General features: G+C 52.6%; 1 protein-coding gene across 3 annotated transcripts in view; it reads left to right on the top strand.

Moving 5' to 3' along the window:
- LOC138749183 (guanine nucleotide-binding protein G(I)/G(S)/G(T) subunit beta-3-like) overlaps positions 1 to 19,767 on the top strand; it is a 79,838-nt gene that overhangs the window by 37,936 nt on the left and 22,135 nt on the right. For all 3 annotated transcript variants that reach the window (XM_069910222.1, XM_069910225.1, XM_069910224.1), the window contains exons 7-8: positions 16,536 to 16,599; positions 18,333 to 18,495. In XM_069910222.1, coding sequence (XP_069766323.1) covers positions 16,536 to 16,599; positions 18,333 to 18,495 — 227 coding nt within the window. The remainder of the gene's footprint in view (positions 1 to 16,535; positions 16,600 to 18,332; positions 18,496 to 19,767) is intronic.

The raw sequence follows: 19,767 nt of genomic DNA on the forward strand, positions 1-19,767 counted from the left end.
CACTCCCCCAAACATACCTCTCCACACACCCACCTCTCCACAATACATATCCCTACACACAACTCTCCCCACATACACCACTATCCCACACTAACCTCTCCCCAACACCCACCTCTTCCCCACACCCACTTCTCCCTACACCAACATCTCCACACACACAACTCTCCTCTACAACCACGTCTCACCTACACCCACCTCTCCCCACACCCAACACTACCCACACCAAATCTGCCCACACCCACCTCTCCCCACACCCACTTCTCATCCCAATGCACCTCTCCCCACACTCACCTCACCCCACACTCACCTCTCCCCACACTCACCTCTCCCCACACCCACCTTTCCCCACACCCACCTCTCCCCACACCCACCTCCCCCACACTCACCTCTCCCCACACTCACCTCTCCCCACACTCACCTCTCCCCACACCCACCTCTCCCCACACCCACCTCTCCCCACACCCACCTCTCCCCACACTCACCTCTCCCCACACCCACCTCTCCCCACACTCACCTCTTCCCACACCCACCTCTCCCCACACTCACCTCTCCCCACACCCACCTCTCCCCACACTCACCTCTCCCCACACTCACCTCTCCCCACACCCACCTCTCCCCACACCCACCTCTCCCCACACTCACCTCTCCCCACACCCACCTCTCCCCACACTCACCTCTTCCCACACCCACCTCTCCCCACACTCACCTCTTCCCACACCCACCTCTCCCCACACTCACCTCTCCCCACACCCACCTCTCCCCACACCCACCTCTCCCCACACCCAACACTACCCACACCAAATCTGCCCACACCCACCTCTCCCCACACCCAACACTACCCACACCAAATCTGCCCACACCCACCTCTCCTCACACCCAACACTACCCACACCAAATCTGCCCACAACCACCTCTCCCCTACACCTACCTCTCTCCAGACCCACCTCTTCCCAATCTCAACTCTCGCCACACCCACCTCTGCCCCTACACCCACCTTTTCCCACACCCATCTCGCCACAAACAACACTCTTCCCACACCCATCTCTCCCCTACACACACCACTCCCCACACCCACCGCACACCCATACCCACCTCTCCCCACAACCACTTCTCATCCAAACGCACCTCTCCCCACACTCACCTCTCCCCACACTCACCTCTCCCCACACTCACCTCTCCCCACACCCACCTCCCCCCACACTCACCTCTCCCCACACCTACCTCTCCCCACACCCACCTCTCCCCACACTCACCTCTCCCCACACTCACCTCTCCCCACACTCACCTCTCCCCACACTCACCTCTCCCCACACCCACATCTCCCCACACCCACATCTCACCACATCCACGTTGGCCACAACGACCTCTCCACACACCCACCTCTCCCCAACACCCACCTCATCCCACACCCACCTCGCCCCACACAAAACTCTCCCCACACTTACCTCTCCCCTACACACACCTCTCCCCACATCCACCGCACACACACACCCAACTCTCCCCACACCCATCTCTCCCCATACCCACCTACACCAAACTCTCCCCACACCCAACTCTCCCACACGCACCTTTCCCCTACACCCACCTCTCCCCACACCCACTTCTCATCCAAACGCACATCTCCCCACACTCACCTCACCCCTACACCCAGTTCTCCCCTACCCACACCAAATCTGCCTACACACAACTCTCCCATACACCTACCTCTCCCCTAAACCCACCTCTCCCCACACCCACAATCCACACAACCACCTCTCTCCTACTCCTAACTCTCTCCACACCACTTCACTCCCAAATCCAACTCTCCCCACATCACCTCTTCCCAACACCTCCTCCCCTTCATACACCTCTCACCACACACACCTCTCCCATAAAAATAAACTTTCAACCAAAACCACGTCTCCCCAAAGCCATCTCCACCTCCCATCTCCCCGACACTCACCATTCCCCCAAACCAACCACTGCCTTACACACACCACTCCCCCACAATCACCCTTCCCCCAAACACACCTCTCCCCCACATTCACCCTTCCCCCCAAACCCACCACTGCCCAACACCCACCTTTCTCCCAAATCCACCTCTCCCCCACACCCAACTTTCCCCTAACACACCTCTCCCCCACATCCACCACACCCCTACACACACCTCTCCACACACCCAACTCTCCCCACACCCATTTCATCCCTATACCCATCATTCCCCACACCCACATCTCCCCTACACCAACCTTTCAACCAAACACACCTCTCTCCACATCCTCCTCTCCCAAACACCTCTGCCCACACACAACTCTCCCCACACCCACCACTACCCCACACCTACCTCTCCCCAAACACACCTCTCCCCACATACACATCTACCCTACACAAACCTCTCACCACACCCACCACTCCCCTACACCCACCTATCCCCAAAACCCACCTCTCCCCTACATCCACCTATCCCCAATTGCAACACTCCCCACACCTTCCTCTCCCTCACATACACAACTACTACCTCTCCCCACACCAACTTCTCACCAACACACAATTCGCCCCACACCAAACTCTCCCCCACATCACCTCTTTCCAACATCTATTTCCCTTCACTCAACTCTCACCATACCCACCTCCCCCGCAGCTCCATCTCTGCACTCAGCAACTTCTCCCCTAAACACACATCTTCCCCACACATACATCTCCCCTACTCCCAGCTCTCCCCTGCACACGCCACTCTCCACAACTCTCTCCCCCACATCCACCTCTACCCACACTCAACTCTCCTCAAACCCACCTCACCCATATACCCACCATTCCCAACACCCACACCTCCCCCACACCCACCATTCACCCAAACACACCTATCTGCACACCCTCCTCTCCCCAACACTTCTGCCCACACACAACTCTCCCCAGACCCACCACTACCACATACCAACCACTCCCCTACACCCACCTCTCCCCACACCCACCTCTCCCCACACCCATCCCTACACCCACCACTCCCCCAAACATACCTCTCCACACACCCACCTCTCCACAATACATATCCCTACACACAACTCTCCCCACATACACCACTATCCCACACTAACCTCTCCCCAACACCCACCTCTTCCCCACACCCACTTCTCCCTACACCAACATCTCCACACACACAACTCTCCTCTACAACCACGTCTCACCTACACCCACCTCTCCCCACACCCAACACTACCCACACCAAATCTGCCCACACCCACCTCTCCCCACACCCACCTCTCCCCACACCCACCTCCCCCACACTCACCTCTCCCCACACTCACCTCTCCCCACACTCACCTCTCCCCACACCCACCTCTCCCCACACCCACCTCTCCCCACACTCACCTCTCCCCACACCCACCTCTCCCCACACTCACCTCTCCCCACACCCATCCCTACACCCACCACTCCCCCAAACATACCTCTCCACACACCCACCTCTCCACAATACATATCCCTACACACAACTCTCCCCACATACACCACTATCCCACACTAACCTCTCCCCAACACCCACCTCTTCCCCACACCCACTTCTCCCTACACCAACATCTCCACACACACAACTCTCCTCTACAACCACGTCTCACCTACACCCACCTCTCCCCACACCCAACACTACCCACACCAAATCTGCCCACACCCACCTCTCCCCACACCCACTTCTCATCCCAATGCACCTCTCCCCACACTCACCTCTCCCCACACTCACCTCTCCCCACACTCACCTCTCCCCACACCCACCTTTCCCCACACCCACCTCTCCCCACACCCACCTCCCCCACACTCACCTCTCCCCACACTCACCTCTCCCCACACTCACCTCTCCCCACACCCACCTCTCCCCACACCCACCTCTCCCCACACCCACCTCTCCCCACACTCACCTCTCCCCACACCCACCTCTCCCCACACTCACCTCTTCCCACACCCACCTCTCCCCACACTCACCTCTCCCCACACCCACCTCTCCCCACACTCACCTCTCCCCACACTCACCTCTCCCCACACCCACCTCTCCCCACACCCACCTCTCCCCACACTCACCTCTCCCCACACCCACCTCTCCCCACACTCACCTCTTCCCACACCCACCTCTCCCCACACTCACCTCTTCCCACACCCACCTCTCCCCACACTCACCTCTCCCCACACCCACCTCTCCCCACACCCACCTCTCCCCACACCCAACACTACCCACACCAAATCTGCCCACACCCACCTCTCCCCACACCCAACACTACCCACACCAAATCTGCCCACACCCACCTCTCCTCACACCCAACACTACCCACACCAAATCTGCCCACAACCACCTCTCCCCTACACCTACCTCTCTCCAGACCCACCTCTTCCCAATCTCAACTCTCGCCACACCCACCTCTGCCCCTACACCCACCTTTTCCCACACCCATCTCGCCACAAACAACACTCTTCCCACACCCATCTCTCCCCTACACACACCACTCCCCACACCCACCGCACACCCATACCCACCTCTCCCCACAACCACTTCTCATCCAAACGCACCTCTCCCCACACTCACCTCTCCCCACACTCACCTCTCCCCACACTCACCTCTCCCCACACCCACCTCCCCCCACACTCACCTCTCCCCACACCTACCTCTCCCCACACCCACCTCTCCCCACACTCACCTCTCCCCACACTCACCTCTCCCCACACTCACCTCTCCCCACACTCACCTCTCCCCACACCCACATCTCCCCACACCCACATCTCCCCTACACTAACCTTTAGCCTCAACCCACCTCTCCCCATACCTGACTCTCCTCACAAACAACTCTCCACACACCTACCTCTCCCCTACACCCATTTCTCCCCAAACCCACGCTCCCCACACCCACCATAAACCACACCCAATCTCCCCTACATCCACGTCTCCCCTACACACACCTCTCCCCACACCCACCTATCGGCTACACCCATCTCTCCCCACACAGACCATTCCCCTACACCCAACTTTTCACATACCCACCTTGCCCCACACAAAACTCTCCCCACACCAACCTCTCCCATAAACACACATCTCCCCACACCCACCGCACACCCAGACGCAACTAACTCTTACACCCACTTCTCACATATCTTCATCTCCCCCACAAACACAATTCCCCCACTCCTACATGTCGCCACAAACACTTGTCGCCCACACACAACTTTCCCCCACATCACTTCTTCCCAATATCTCCCCACCTTCAGTCACTTCTCACCACACCCACTTCTCCCCAACCCCACCTTGACCTCAGCAACTTCTCCCCTAAACCCACCACTCCCTGACGCCCACCTCTCCCCACTCCCAACTCTCCTCACACCCATTCCCCTACACCCACTGCCTTCCCAAGCACATCTCTCTGAATACCCTCCTCTCCCCAACACCTCTCCACACTCACAACTCTCCCCACACCCACCACAACCTAACACCAATCTCTCCCCACACCAACTTCTCCCCACACCCACCTCTCCCCTACAACTACCACTCCCCCACTCTCATTTCTCTATAAACACACCTCTCCCCACACACATATCTCCCCTACAACCACCTCTCCCCAACACCCATTTCACCATAAACTTACCTCTCACCAAACCCACATCTCCCCACACCCAACTCTCCCCTCACGCAACTCTCCCCTACACCCTCCTCTCCCCACACACACCACTACCCCACACTAACCTCTCCACAACACCCACCTCTTCCCCACACCCACTTAACCCTACACCAACATCTCCACACACGCAAATCTTCACTACACTCACATCTCCCCTACACCCACCTCTCCCCACACACAATGCTACCCAAACCAACTCTGACCTCGACCAGCTCTACCCTACACCTACCACTCCCCAGACCACCTTCCCAATCCTGCCTCACCCTGAAATCCCACCTTTACCCACACCCACCTCTCCCATAAACCTACCTAACCACAAGCCAACCTCTCCCCCACACCCACATCCCAAACACATCCTCTCCCCACACCCACCTCTCCACCACACACAGCACTCACCAAACCCACCTCTCCAACCCATACTCTCCCCAAACCCACCTCTCCACCACACCCAACCTCCCCCCCACACCCTTCTCTCCCCTACATTCACCTACCCATACCCACCTCTTATCCAAACCCACTTCACCCCCACACCCAACTCTACCCCACATCACCTCTTTCCAACCCCTCCTCCCCTTCACGCATCTCTCACCACCTTCCCAAACCCACCTCTCCAACTACAACTCTCCAACCCCATCTCTCTCCAACCCACCTCTCTCCAACCCCATCTCTCCAACCCCATCTCTCTCAACCGTACATCTTTCCAAACCCACCTTTTCAAACCCACCTCTCTCCAAGTCCACATCCCCAATCCCATCAGCCCACCTCTCCAACCCCACCTCTCTCCAACCCAACCTCTCTCCAACCCCACCTCTCTCCAACCCCACCTCTCCAACCCCACACATTTCTACCTCTCCCCTAAACCCACCTCTTTCACACATGCATCTCTCTACACACCAACCTCCCCTACATCTACCTCTCCCACGCCCCCACGTCTTTCCTAGACCCACATTTCCACATACCCAACTCTCCCCATACCTACCTCTCCCCATACCCACCTCTCCTCACACCCACCTCTCCCCTCACCCACCTTTCCTCCACACTCACCTTTCTCCCAAACCCACATATCCCCCACACCCACCTCGACCTATATCCACCTCACCCCTACACCCACCACTCCCCCCAACATCACTTCACCCACAACCAAACCACTCCACCACACTCACATTTCCCCCACTCCCACCTCTCCCCAGACCCAACTCTCCATCATATCCACAACCCCAATCCTGCCTCACCCTCAAATTCCACCTCTACCCACACCAACCTCTCCCACAAACCTACCTATCCACAAGCCAACCTCTCCCACACACCCACCTCTCCACCACGCACAGCACTTGCCAAACCCACCTCTCCCCAACCCCTCCTCCACCCACACCCTTCTCACCCCTACACTCACCTCTCCCCATACCCACCTCCCCAACCCATACTCTCCCCAAATCCACCTCTCCACCACATCCAACTCTCACCAAACCCACCTTTCCCCAACCCAACCTCACCCCCACACCCTTCTCTCCCCTGTACTCACCTCCCTTACCCACCTCTTGCCCAAACCCACTTCGCCCCCACACCCCTCTCCCCCACATTGCTCCTTTCCAACCCCTCCTCCCCTTAACTCACCTCTCACCACCTTCCCAACCCCACCTCTCCCAACCCCTCCTCTCTCCAACCCCACCACTCCCTCCAACCCCACCTCTCTCTCTCTCCAACTCCACCTCTCTCCAACCCCACCTCTCCCCACACCCACCTCTACCAATACCCACTTCTCCCCCAAACCCAATTCTCCCCAAAACCCTCCTCTCCCCTAAACCCACCTCTCCCACACATGCATCTCCCCACCCCAACTCTCCATGACACCTATCTCTTCCCACACCTTCTCCCCTAAACCCACCTCTCCCATACACCCACGTCTTCCCTACATCCACCTCTCCCCACACCCACCTCTCCCCAAACCCACCATCCCCCAACCTCACTTCTCTCACACCTCCCCCACTCCCACCTCTCCCCAGACCCACCTCGACCCCATATCCACCACTCCAATCCTGCCTCACCCTCAAATCCCACATCTACCCACATGCACCCCTCCCACAAACCTACCTATCCACAAGACCACCTCTCCCCCACACTCACCTCCACAACATCCTCTCCCCACACCCCAACCTCTCCACCACACCCAGCATTCACCAAACCCACCTCTCCCCAACCCCTCCTCCGCCCACACACCCTTCTCTCCCCTACACTCACCTGCCCATACCCACATCTTGCCCAAACCCACTTCGCCTCCACACCCAACTCTCCCCCACATCACCTCTTTCCAACCTCTCCTCCCCTTCACTCACCTCTCACCACCTTCCCAACCCCACCCCTCCAACCCCAACTGTCCAACCCCACATTTCTCCAACCCCACCAAACCCACCTCTCTCTCCAACCCTACCTCTCTCCAACCCCACCTCTCCAACCCCAACTCTCCAACCCCACCTCTCTCTCCAAGCCCACCTCTCTCCAACCCCACCTCTCCAACCACACCTCTCTCCAACCCCACCTTCTCGAACCCCACCTCTCAAACCCCACACATCTCCAACCCCACCTCTCCAACACCACCTCTCTCCAAACCCACTCTCTCCAACACCACCTCTCCACTAAACACACCGATCCCCACACATGCATCTCTCCCCACCCCCAACTCTCTCATACACCTATCTCTCCCCACACCTACTTCTCCCCTAAATCCACCTCTCTCCCACACCCAGATCTTCCCTATACCCATCTCTCCCCATATCAACCTCTCCCCTATACACACCTCTCACCACACTCAACTCTCCCCCAAACCTAAAGCTCCATACACCCATCTATCACCCTATCCCACCTCTCACCATACCCACCTTTCCCTAACCACACCTCTCCCCCCACATCCATCTCTATCCCACACCCATTTTTCCCCAAACCCACTTCTCCCCATACCCACCTCTCCCCCAAGCCCACCTCTCCCACACAGTTACCTCTCCCCCAAACCCACCTCTCCCACACATGCATTTCTCCTCACCCCCAACTCTCCCCTACACCCATCTCTCCACACACCCACTTCTCCCCTAAACCCACCTCTCCCCGACATCCACGACTTCCCTACACCCCCCTCTCCCCACACCCACCTTTTCCCCTCACTCACCTTTATCCCAAAACCACCCATCCCCCATACCCACCTCTACCTATATCTACCTCACCTTCAAACCCACCTCTGCCCTAGACCCACAAGCATCTCTCTACACACCCATCTCTCCCCGACATCCATCTCTCCCCATACCCACTTCTCTCCTAAACCCATCTCTCCCCATACCCACCTCTCCCCATCCCCAACTCTCCCCATACCCACCTCTCCCCACACTCAACTCAATCTATATCCACCTCACCCCCACACCCACCTCTCCCCTAAATTCACCTCCCCATACCACCTCTTGCCCAACACCCAACTCTCCCCCACATCACCTTCCAACCCCATCCTCTCCTTCACTCACCTCTCACCACCTTCCCAACCCCACCTCTCCAACCACAAATTTCTCCAACCCAACCTCTCCAACACCACCTCTCCAACCCCAAGTCTCTACAAACCCACCTCTCCAACCCCACCTCTCTCTCTCTCCAACCCCACCTCTCTCCAACCCCACCTCTCTCTCTCTCCAAGCCCACCTCTTTCCAAGCCCACCTCTCCAACCCCACCTCTCTCCAGCCCCACTTCTCTCCCACCCCACCTCTTCCAACCCCACCTCTCTCTCCAACCCAAACTCTCCTCCACCCCTTACTCCTATGGAACCATAGAATATTACAGGACAGAAGCAGGCCCCATGACCCTCTTTGTGCCTGGTCCTACTGTCCAGCACCTATCTTTGCTCTCCATACCTCTCCCATCCATGTACCCATCCAAATTCTTCATATGCTAATATTGAACCCGCGTTCACCACGTCAGCTGGAAGCTCATTCCATGCTTCTCCCATTCTCTGTGTGAAGTTCCTTCTCATGTTGCCCCTAAACCTTTCTCTTTTCAGTCTTAACCCATATCCTCCAGTTTGTACTTCATCCACCTTGAGTGGAAAAAGCCAACCTACATTTACTCTGTCTATCCCCTCATAATTTTAAATACCTCGATCAAATCTCCCCTCATTCACCTATAGGGAATAAAGTCCTAACCAATTTAACCTTTCCCTGTAGCTCTGTTCCTGAAGTTCAGGCAACATCCTAGTAAGTGCACAATCCTCCAAATTTGCCCTCACTAATGTCTTGTACAATTTAACCATAATGTCCCAACTCCTACATTCAATACTTCGATTTATGAAGGCCAAGATGCCAAAAGCTCTCTTTACAACCCTATCCCCCCTGTGACGCCTCTTTCAGGGAATTTGTATCTGTGTTCCCAGATCCCCCTGATCTACCCCACTCCTCAGTGCCCAACCATTCACCATGTACGTCCTTTCTTGGTTTGCCCTTCCAAAATGCAACACCTCACACTTGTCTGCATTAAATTCCATCTGCCATTTTCAACCTATTTTTCCAGCTGGTCCAGATCCTTCTGCAAGATTTGAACACCTTTGCTGTCCACTACACTTCCATATCTGAAAACTTGCTAATCCAATTTACCACGTTATATTACAGATCATTGAAACAGTTGACAAACAACAATAGTCCCAGCACCAATCGCTGAGGCACACCACTAGTCACAGGCCTCCAGTCTGAGAAACAATCGTCCACCACCACTCTCTGGCTTCTCCCGTCCAGCCACTGTCAAATCCAATTCACTACTTCACCATGAATATTTAGCATCTGAACCTTCCTGTCCCATGTGGGACATTGTCCATGTAGACAATATCCACAGCCTTTCCTTCATCAACTTTTCTGGTAACCTCTTGGAAAAACTCAATAAGATTAATTAATCACAACCTGCCATGCACAAAGCATGTTGACTGTCCCTAATTGGTTTCTGGCTATCCAAATAATTGTACATCTGATTTCTTAGAACACCTTCCAATAATTGACCTACCACTGACATCAGGCACACAGGCTTATAATTTCCAGGGTTACATTTTAAGCAATTGGACAATTTGAGTTACCCTCCGCTCCTCCAGCACTACACCCGTGTCTAAGGACATTTTAAATATTTTTGCCAGAGCCCCTACAATTTCTACACCAGCCTCCCTCAAGATCTGAGGGATTTATCAGGCCCTGAGGTTTTATCCACCCTTATTTGCTTTAAGACAGCAAGTACTTCCTCCTCTTTAATCTGTATGGGTTCCATGACCTCGCTTACTTCCCACAACTCTGACTGTTTCCTGATTGAATACTGATGAAAACAAAAAACAGTTAAGGCCTCAGAATCAGAATTTATTGTCATGAACAAGTCATGAAATGTAGTGTATGCGGCAGCATCATAGAGCAAATATTCACATTAAAACCATCTTACAACATTATTATTAAAAAATAGTGCTTGAAAAGTGAGGCAGTGTCTTTGATTCATTGATTATTCAGGAATCTGATGGCCGCAGGGAAGAAGCCATCCTTGGGCTGCTGAGGGCTTGTCTTTAGGCTCCAGTACTTTTTCCCGATGGTAGCAGAGTGAAGATGGAATGGCCTGGGTGGTGGGGGTCTTTGAGTTTAGAGGCAACTTTTTTAAGACACTGCCTCATGTCGATGTCCTCGATGGAGTGAAGTCTGGTGGCTTTGATGTCACAGGCCAAGTTAACAACCTCTGGAGGTTATTCTTGTCCTGAGAGTTGGTGCCTCTGTATCAGGCAGTGATGCAACCAGCCAGAATGCTCTCCATGGTACAGCCGTAGGTTTACGAGAGTCTTCGTATCTCCTCAGACCATATAACCATATAACAATTACAGCACAGAAACAGGCTAGTTTGCCTTTCTAGTGCATTCTGAACACCTTCCCTCACCTAGTCCCACTGACCTGCATCCAACCCATAACCCTCCATATCTCTCTTGTCCAGATACTGATCCAACCTTGCTTTAAATATCTACCACTTTGGCTGGAAGCTCATTCCACATTCCCACCACCCTCTGAGTGAAGAAGTTCCCCCTCGTTTCCCCTAAACTCTTCCCCCTTCAATCTTAATCCATGTCCTCTTGTTTGAATCTCCCCATTCTCAATGGAGAAAGCCTATCCACATTTACTCTATCTGTTCCCCTCATAATTTTAAATACCTTTATCAAATCACCCCTCCATCTTCTGCACTCCAGGGAATAAAGTCCATTAGTAACCTACCTCAACCAACTTTCCCTGTGTCTCCTTTCTTCATCTCTCTCTCTCTCTCTCTCTCTCTCTCTCTCTCTCTCTCTCTCTCTCTCTCTCTCTCTCTCTCTCTCTTTCATTTTGTTAATATCCTTCCTATAATTTGGCAACCAAAACACTGTACACAATATTACAAATTTGGCCTTACCCATGCCTTATACAACTTCAACATGACATTCCAACTCCTGTTCTTAGTCCCCTGATTTATGAAGGCCAACATACCAAAAGATTTCTTCACCACCCTATCTATGTGTGACTCCACTTATGTACCAAAATTCCTAAATCCCTTTGTTCTACTGCCCTCCTCAATTGTCCACCATTTAACATGTATCACCTTTGCTGATTAGACCTATCAAAATGTAGCACCTCATAGTTCTCAGTATTAAACTCCATTTGCCATCTTTCAACCCACTCTTCTAACTGGCCTATAGCCCACTGCTAGCTTTGAAAACCTTCTTCACCGTCCACAACACCACCAATCTTAGTATCACCTGCTTACTTACTAATCAGATCACTAATATATATTACAAAGAATAATGGACCCAGTACCAATCCTTGAGGCACTCCACTAGTCACCAATATGACAAACAATTTTTCACCACTACTCTCTGGCATTTCCCATCCAACCATTGTTCAATCTATTTCACTACTTCAACGTTAATATCTAATGATTGAACCTTCCTAACTAACCTCTTATGCAGAACCTTGTTAAAGGCCTTACTAAAGTCCATATAGACAACATCCACAGCCTTCCCTTTCTTAGTAACCTCCCCAAAATCTATGATTTGTTAAACATGATCTAACGTGCACAAAACCATGTTCACTATTCCTAATCAGTCCCTCTCTATCCAAATAATTGTATATACCATCTCTAAGAACACTCTACATTAATTTACTTATAACCGATGTCAGACTCACAGGCCTATAATTACCAGTTTTACTTTTAGAACCTTTTTTAAAAAGTGGAACAAAATTTAGCCACCCTCCAATCCTCTGGCACATTCTCCATGGCCAATGACATTTTAAATATTTCTGTCAGAACCCCCACTATTAGTTCATTAACCTCCCTCAGGGACCCATTTTAACAGGACCTGGACACTTAACCACCTTTATTCTCTTTAAAATAGCCAGAACGACCTCCTCATTAATCTGCATGTTTTCCATGACTTCACTAGCAGATTTCTTTACTTCATCTGGCTCAATATTCTTTTCCTGAGAAAATATTGAAGGAAAAAAAAACATTTAAAATTTCCCTCATCTCTTCAAGGGGCCCAATTTTGTCCCTCACTATTCTTTTACTTTTAACGTAACTGTAGAAGCCCTTTGGATTTTATTTTATTTTTTTGCCTTGCCTTGCCTTGCCTGCCAAAGCAGCCTTATCTCTCCTTATAGCCATTCTAATTTATTTCTTCACATTCTTTTTGCCCTCCTTCTATTCCTCATGCACCTCGTCTGTTCCCTGTTGTCTACACCTGTTGTCCACAGCCCTCTTCTTCTGAACCAAATCCCCAATATTCATTGAAAACTAAGGCTCCCCATATTTTCTAACCTTGCCTTTAATCCTCGCAGGGACATCCCGATGCTGTGCTCTCCAAATTTCCCCTTTGACTATCCTCCATTTATCTATTACATCCTTACCAGAAAATAAATTTTCCTAATCCTCACCCTCTAAATCCTTTTGTATCTCCTCGAAATTAGCCTTGTTCCAAGGAAGAATCTCAACATTGGCCCAGCCCTATCCTTCCCCATAATTAACCTAAAACTAATGGTATTATGATCACTAGACCCACAGTGTTCCCCAACACAAACCTCTGTCACCTGACCTACCTCGTTCCCTAATAGAAGATCCAATACAGCCCCCTGTCAACTCAGTTCTTCTATGAATTGATCTGTGACACCTCACAAAGTCGCTGGCGAGTCTTCTTTGTGATTGCATCAATATAGAGGCTCCAGGATAGATTCTCCGAGATGTTGACAGCCAGGAATTTGAGATTCCTGACCCTACTGAGCCCTCAGTGAGGACTGGTCATGTTCCCCTGACTTCCCCCTGAAGTCTACAATCATCTCCTCTCCCATCTCTTTTAACTCAATAAAAATCCGATCACTCTGATCTTCAAGGGGACCAATTTTGTCCGTTACTATCATTTTGCTCTTAACATATTCCTTCACATTGTCTTCTTTGAGCCTTCCTGATTTCTTTTTTGAGGTTTTTCTTGCCCTTTTCTCTCATATTCTCCATTTTGCCTGTATCTATTATACACCTCTCTCTTCTTCCGAACAAGATCCCAACATGCCTCAAAAACCAAGGTTTTCTATGCCTTCTAACTTGCCTTTAATGTGAACCAGAACATGCAACCTCTGTACTCTCAAAATGTCACTCTTGAAGGGCCTCCACTTATCTCGCACATCCTTGCCCAAAAACAACTTCTCCCAATCCATGTATTCTAGATCCTTTCTCATTTCCTCAAAATTACTCTGTCTCCAATGTAGAATCTCAATCTGAGGCCCAGACTTTTATCATTCTTCATAATTAATGAATCTAATGGCATAATGATCACTGGACCTAAAATGATCCCTTACACATACTCTGTCACCTGTCCTGTCTTGTTCCCTAATAGGAGATCCAGTATTGCACTCTCACTAGTTGGTACCTCTATATATTGATTTAGAAAACTTTCCTGAACACTTTTGACAAACTCCAAGCCATCCAGTCCCTTTACTGACTGGGACTCCCAGACAATATGTGGAAAGTTAAAATCTCCTACGATCACAACCTTGTGTTTACTGCAGTTGTCTGGTATCTCTCTGTAGTTTGGCTCCTCCAATTCTCATTGACTATTGGGTATCTATTATACAACCCCATGAGTGCGGTCGTATTTTTCCCATTCCTCAGCTTGACCCATATAGCCTCAGTAGATGAACCCTCTGGTCTGTCCTGCTTGAGCACAGCCTGGCAAGAATGCCACTCCTCCCCCTTTTACCTCCCTCCCCATTATGTTGTGTCTGAAAAAACAGAAGCCTGGAACCAAATTTCATTGAAGACCACAATAGCATAATTCCACATGCTAATCCATCCTAGAAGGCAGATGGGGAGAGGGATAGTGTTGGGGAGAGGGGGCACAGGGTAGCAAAGCGGGGAGAGGGTGAGAGGAGGGGATAGGGGTGGGAGAGGAGGGATAAAGTGGGTGGGAGAAGGGGAAATGGGAGAGGGAGAGGGGAGAGAGGGTGGGAGAGATATTTTGGTCCTCTGCCTTTCCTAGAGTAATCCTTGAATTGAAGTAGATGCACCTGCGAACATTTCCACCGCATTCAACCCGTTGACTACTAACGGTGCAAGTAATTTTCATGTCATATTTTCCCACCTCCGCTCCTCTATCTGCTCTGGCCCTGTGGTTCCCACCCCTCTGCAAATCTAGTTTAAACCCACCAGAGCAGCAGTAGCAAACCTTCCTGCAAGGATATTAGTCCTTTTCCAATTCAGATGCAAACTGACCTGTTGGAACAGGTCTCACCTTTCCAGGAAGACAGCCCAATGATCCAGAAACCTGAAGCCCTCCCTCCTGCACCATGTCTTTAGCTACATCATCCTTCTATTTATAATCTTATTAGCATGTGGCACAGGTAGCAATCCTGAAATCACAACCCTATTTTTCAAACTCCACTTAACTCCTTGAACTCTCCTTGCAGGACCCCCTCACCCTTCTTGGTCCTACATGGACCAAGATATCTGGCAGCTCATCCACAGAATGCCGTGAACTCGATCTGAGATATCTCAGACCCTGGCACCAGGGAGGCAACATACCTCTCTGATATCCGATGTCTTCCACAGAACCTCTAATCTGTCCCCCTAACTATGGAATCCCCTATCACTACAGCTCGCCTCTTCTCCTCCCTTAGCCACAGGACCAGACTCTGTGTCAAAGACCTGATCTCTGTCCCTTGTCCCTGGTAGGTTCCCCATACCCCCCCAAACAGTATCCAAAAACATACATGTTATTGAGGGACATGGCCACAGGGGTACCCTGCACTGCCTACTTGTTCCCTTTCCCTCTCCAGACTGTTACCCATCTACCCTCCTGCCTGCTAGGTGGGAGAGTGTCCCTGTAACTTCTATCACCCTCTCTCCCTCCAAAATGATCTGGAGTTCATCAAACTCCAGCTCTATTTCCTTAATTCGACTTAGTTGGAGCTGCAGCTGGATTCCTTTATCACAGATGAAGTCATCAGGGATACTGCTGGCTTCCCTGAGGACCCACATTGTGCAAGAGGAACATTCCACTGCCTTGGCTGCCATTCTCACTGTTTATGACAAGAGGAACCAAATATATGATATCTGAAACCTGCCCTTACCTGTGCCTACCTGCTGAATGCTTTTCCAAATTAAATTCCAACTGTTCTTCACCTCTTACCTGATCTATCCGAAACCCACTTAACCAAAGCCATACCATTCTACTTCCCCACCCCCCACCTCATCCTCTCCACACCTCCCTACCCAACCTCCCCTCCCTTCACCTCTTACCTGCCCCACCACTTCCCTCCCCCACCTCTCCTCAACTCACCTCTCTCCAACCCATCTCTCCTGTACAGCAGACAAAAGCTTCATGGAGACCCTTTTCTTTCCAGACTCCTCGTCAGTGCTTCGCAAGATGGGAAATTAATTGTGTGGGACAGTTACTCCACCAACAAGGTCAGTGTGTGGGAGCCATCCCCAGTGATGGTTAGTGTGTGGGAGCTGTCCACAGTGATGGTAAGTGTGTGTGGAACCCATCCCCCATTGAGGACCAGTGGATATGGGAGCCATCCCCAGTGATAGTCAGTGTGTGTGGGACATGTCCCTCCACTGAGGGTAAGTGTGTGTGTGGCCCATCCCCCTGTGAGGGTTAGTATGTGGGACCTGTCCCCCTACTGAGGGTGTGTGTTTGTGGCCCATCCCCCAGTGAAGGTTAGTGGTTAGTGTGTGGGAGCTGTCCCCCCATTGAGGGCAAGTGTGTGTGTGGTCCATCACCCTGTGAGAGTTAATATGTGGGACCTGACCCCCCCCACTGAGGGTAAGTGTGTTTGTGGCCCATCCCCCAGTGAGGGTTAGTGTGTGGGACCTGGCCCCCCATTGAGGGTAAATGTGTGTGTGGCCCATCCACCAGTGAGGGTCACTGCGCGTGGCACCTGTCCCCCCAATGAGGGTCAGTGTGTGGGGCCCATCCCCCAGTGAAGGTCAGTGTGTGGGGCCCATCCCCCAGTGAGGGTCAGTGTTTTGGATCCGACGTCAGTGAGGGTCAGTGTGCGTGAGGCCTGTCCCTACTAATGGTCAGTGTTTGGAATCCGTCTCCCAGTGAGGGTCCGTGTGTTTGGGGTCTGTCCCCACTGATGCTCAGTGTGTGGGATCCGTCCCCCAGTGAGGGTCAGTCTGTGCAATCCATCCCCAGAGAGGGACAATCTGTGTGGAGCCCATCCCCACTGATGGTCAGTGTGTGGGATCTGTCCCCCAGTGAATGTCAGTGTGTATATAGCCTGTCCCCACTGAGGCACAGTGTGTGAGGCCCGTCCGCACTGATGGTCTGTGTGTGTTTGTCCTGGTCTCCAGTGAGGGTCAGTGTGTGTGGGACATGTTTCCCGGTGAGGGTCAGTGTGTGTGGGACACATTTCCCAGTGAGGGTCAGTGTGTGTGGGGCCCATCCCCCAGAGAGGTCAGTATGGGGTCCATCCCCCAGTGAGGGTCAGTGTGGGGCCCATCCCCCAGTGAGGATCAGTATTTGGGATCTGTCCCCCAGTGAGAGTCCGTGTGTGTGGGTCCGTCCCACAGTGAGGGTCCCTGTATGTGGGGTCTGTCCCCACTGATGCTCAGTGTGTGGAATTCATCCCCCAGTGAGGGTCAGTTTGTGTGGGGCCCATCCCCCAGTGAAGGTTAGTGTGTGGGAGCTGTCCCCCCATTGAGGGCAAGTGTGTGTGTGGTCCATCACCCTGTGAGAGTTAGTATGTGGGACCTGACCCCCCCAGTGAGGGTCAGTGTGGGACCCATCCCCTAGTGAGGATCAGTGTTTGGGATCCATCCCCCAGTGAGGGTCCGTTTATGTGGGTCCATCCCCACTAATGCTCAGTGTGTGGGATCCATCCCCCAGTGAGCGTCAGTGTGTGAGACCTGTCCCCATTGATGGTCTGCGTGTGTTTGTCCCGGCCCCCAGTGAGGGTCAGTGTGCTTGGGGCCCATTCCCCAGTGAAGGTCAGTGTGTGTGGGACCCATCCCCCAGAGGATCAGTGTGTAGGACCTATTCCCCAGTGAGTGTCAGTGTGTGTGTGTGTGTGTGTGTGTGTGTGTGTGTGTGTGTGTGTGTGTGTGTGTGTGTGTGTGTGTGTGTGTGTGTGTGTGTGTGTGTGTAAGTATCATCCCCTTGGTTTTGATGATCCATATGGTTTACCCAACAGGTTCATGCCATTCCGCTAAGGTCGTCCTGGGTTATGACGTGCTGCTATGCACCTTCAGGGAATTGTGTCGCCTGCGGCGGTCTGGACAATATGTGTTCCATTTACAACCTTAAAACCCGTGAGGGAAACGTCAAAGTCAATCGTGAGCTTGTGGGACACAATGGTGAGGCTCTACCCCTAAGTGAGGGAGAGAGGGTGGGGGAAAAAGCAGGGGGCAAGAAGAAGAGAGAGAGGGGATAGGAGAGGAAGTTGGGTTTGAGAGGGTGTTGAGAGTTGGAGAGAGAAGACAGAGGGGGAGACAAAGTGAGGGGAAGAGGAAGAAATACAAAGTAGAGAGATGGAGCAGGAAAAAAGGAGAAGGATAAGGGGATGGGAGATGGGAGCAGAGAGAAGGAGTAGGAGAGATGGAGGTGGGAGAGAGGCGGTGGGAAGGAGAAAGGAGAGGTGATTGGCTGAGAGGGGGTAGGAGGAAGGAGAGAGGGTGGGAGAAGCAACTGTGAGGAGGTCGGGAGAGAGGAGGCAGGAGAGAGGGGGTGGAGGAGAGGAGTGGAAAGGGTGAAGGGGCAGATGAGGAGAGGGGGCACAGGGTAGCAAAGCGGGGAGAGGGGGAGAGGAGGGGATAGGAGTGGGAGAGGAGGGATAAAGTGGGTGAGAGAAAGGGAAATGGGAGAGGGAGAGGGGAGAGATATTCTGGGGAGACAGCGGGTGAGTGGGAGATTGGGGAGGGGGAGAAGGGAAAGGGGGATGTGGGGGAGAGGGGAGAGATGATGTGGGAGAGGAGGAAAGGAGGCCATGTAAAGTGGGGAGAAGGTTGAAAGGGTGGATGAGGGAAGAAAGGGCAGAGAGGGGAGAGGAAATGGAGAGGGGGAGAGGTGGGGAGAGAGGGAGGAAGGGGTAATGGGGAGGTGAGGGTAGGAGAGGGGGTGAGAGAGTGATGAGGAGGGAGGGTGGAGAAAAGGGGAAAGGGAAGGTGTGAGGGGGAGAGGGGCTGAAAGTGATGGAGAAAAGGGTGAGAAGGAGGGAGAGAAATGGGGAGAGGGTGATGAGTAAGAAGTGAGAAAGGGAAGAGAGTGAGAGGAGGAGTGATGGGGAGAGAGGGGGAGAGGTTGTGTAGAGAGGTGGGGGGATGATGGGCTGAGAGAGAAGAGTGAGAAGGAAGACAAGGAGAAAGGGGAGAGGGGAAAGGGGACAGGGAGGAGAGAGGGAAAATTGGGGTGAGGGAGAGGGAGGGGAGGGAGGTGTGAGAGGGGGAGACAGAGGGGAGAGAGGTGGGAGAGTGACGGGGAAAGGGGAGAGGTTGTGAGAGGTTGCCTAGAGAGGTGGGGGAAAGATGGACTGAGAGAGGAGTGAGAGGGGAAAAAGGGGGAGAGAGGGGGGGAGAAGAGGAGGAATGTTGGGGTGAGGGAGAGGGATAGGAGGGAGTTATGAGAAGAGG

Source organism: Narcine bancroftii, chromosome 14 (assembly GCF_036971445.1).
Source record: "Narcine bancroftii isolate sNarBan1 chromosome 14, sNarBan1.hap1, whole genome shotgun sequence".
Taxonomy (NCBI): domain Eukaryota; kingdom Metazoa; phylum Chordata; class Chondrichthyes; order Torpediniformes; family Narcinidae; genus Narcine; species Narcine bancroftii.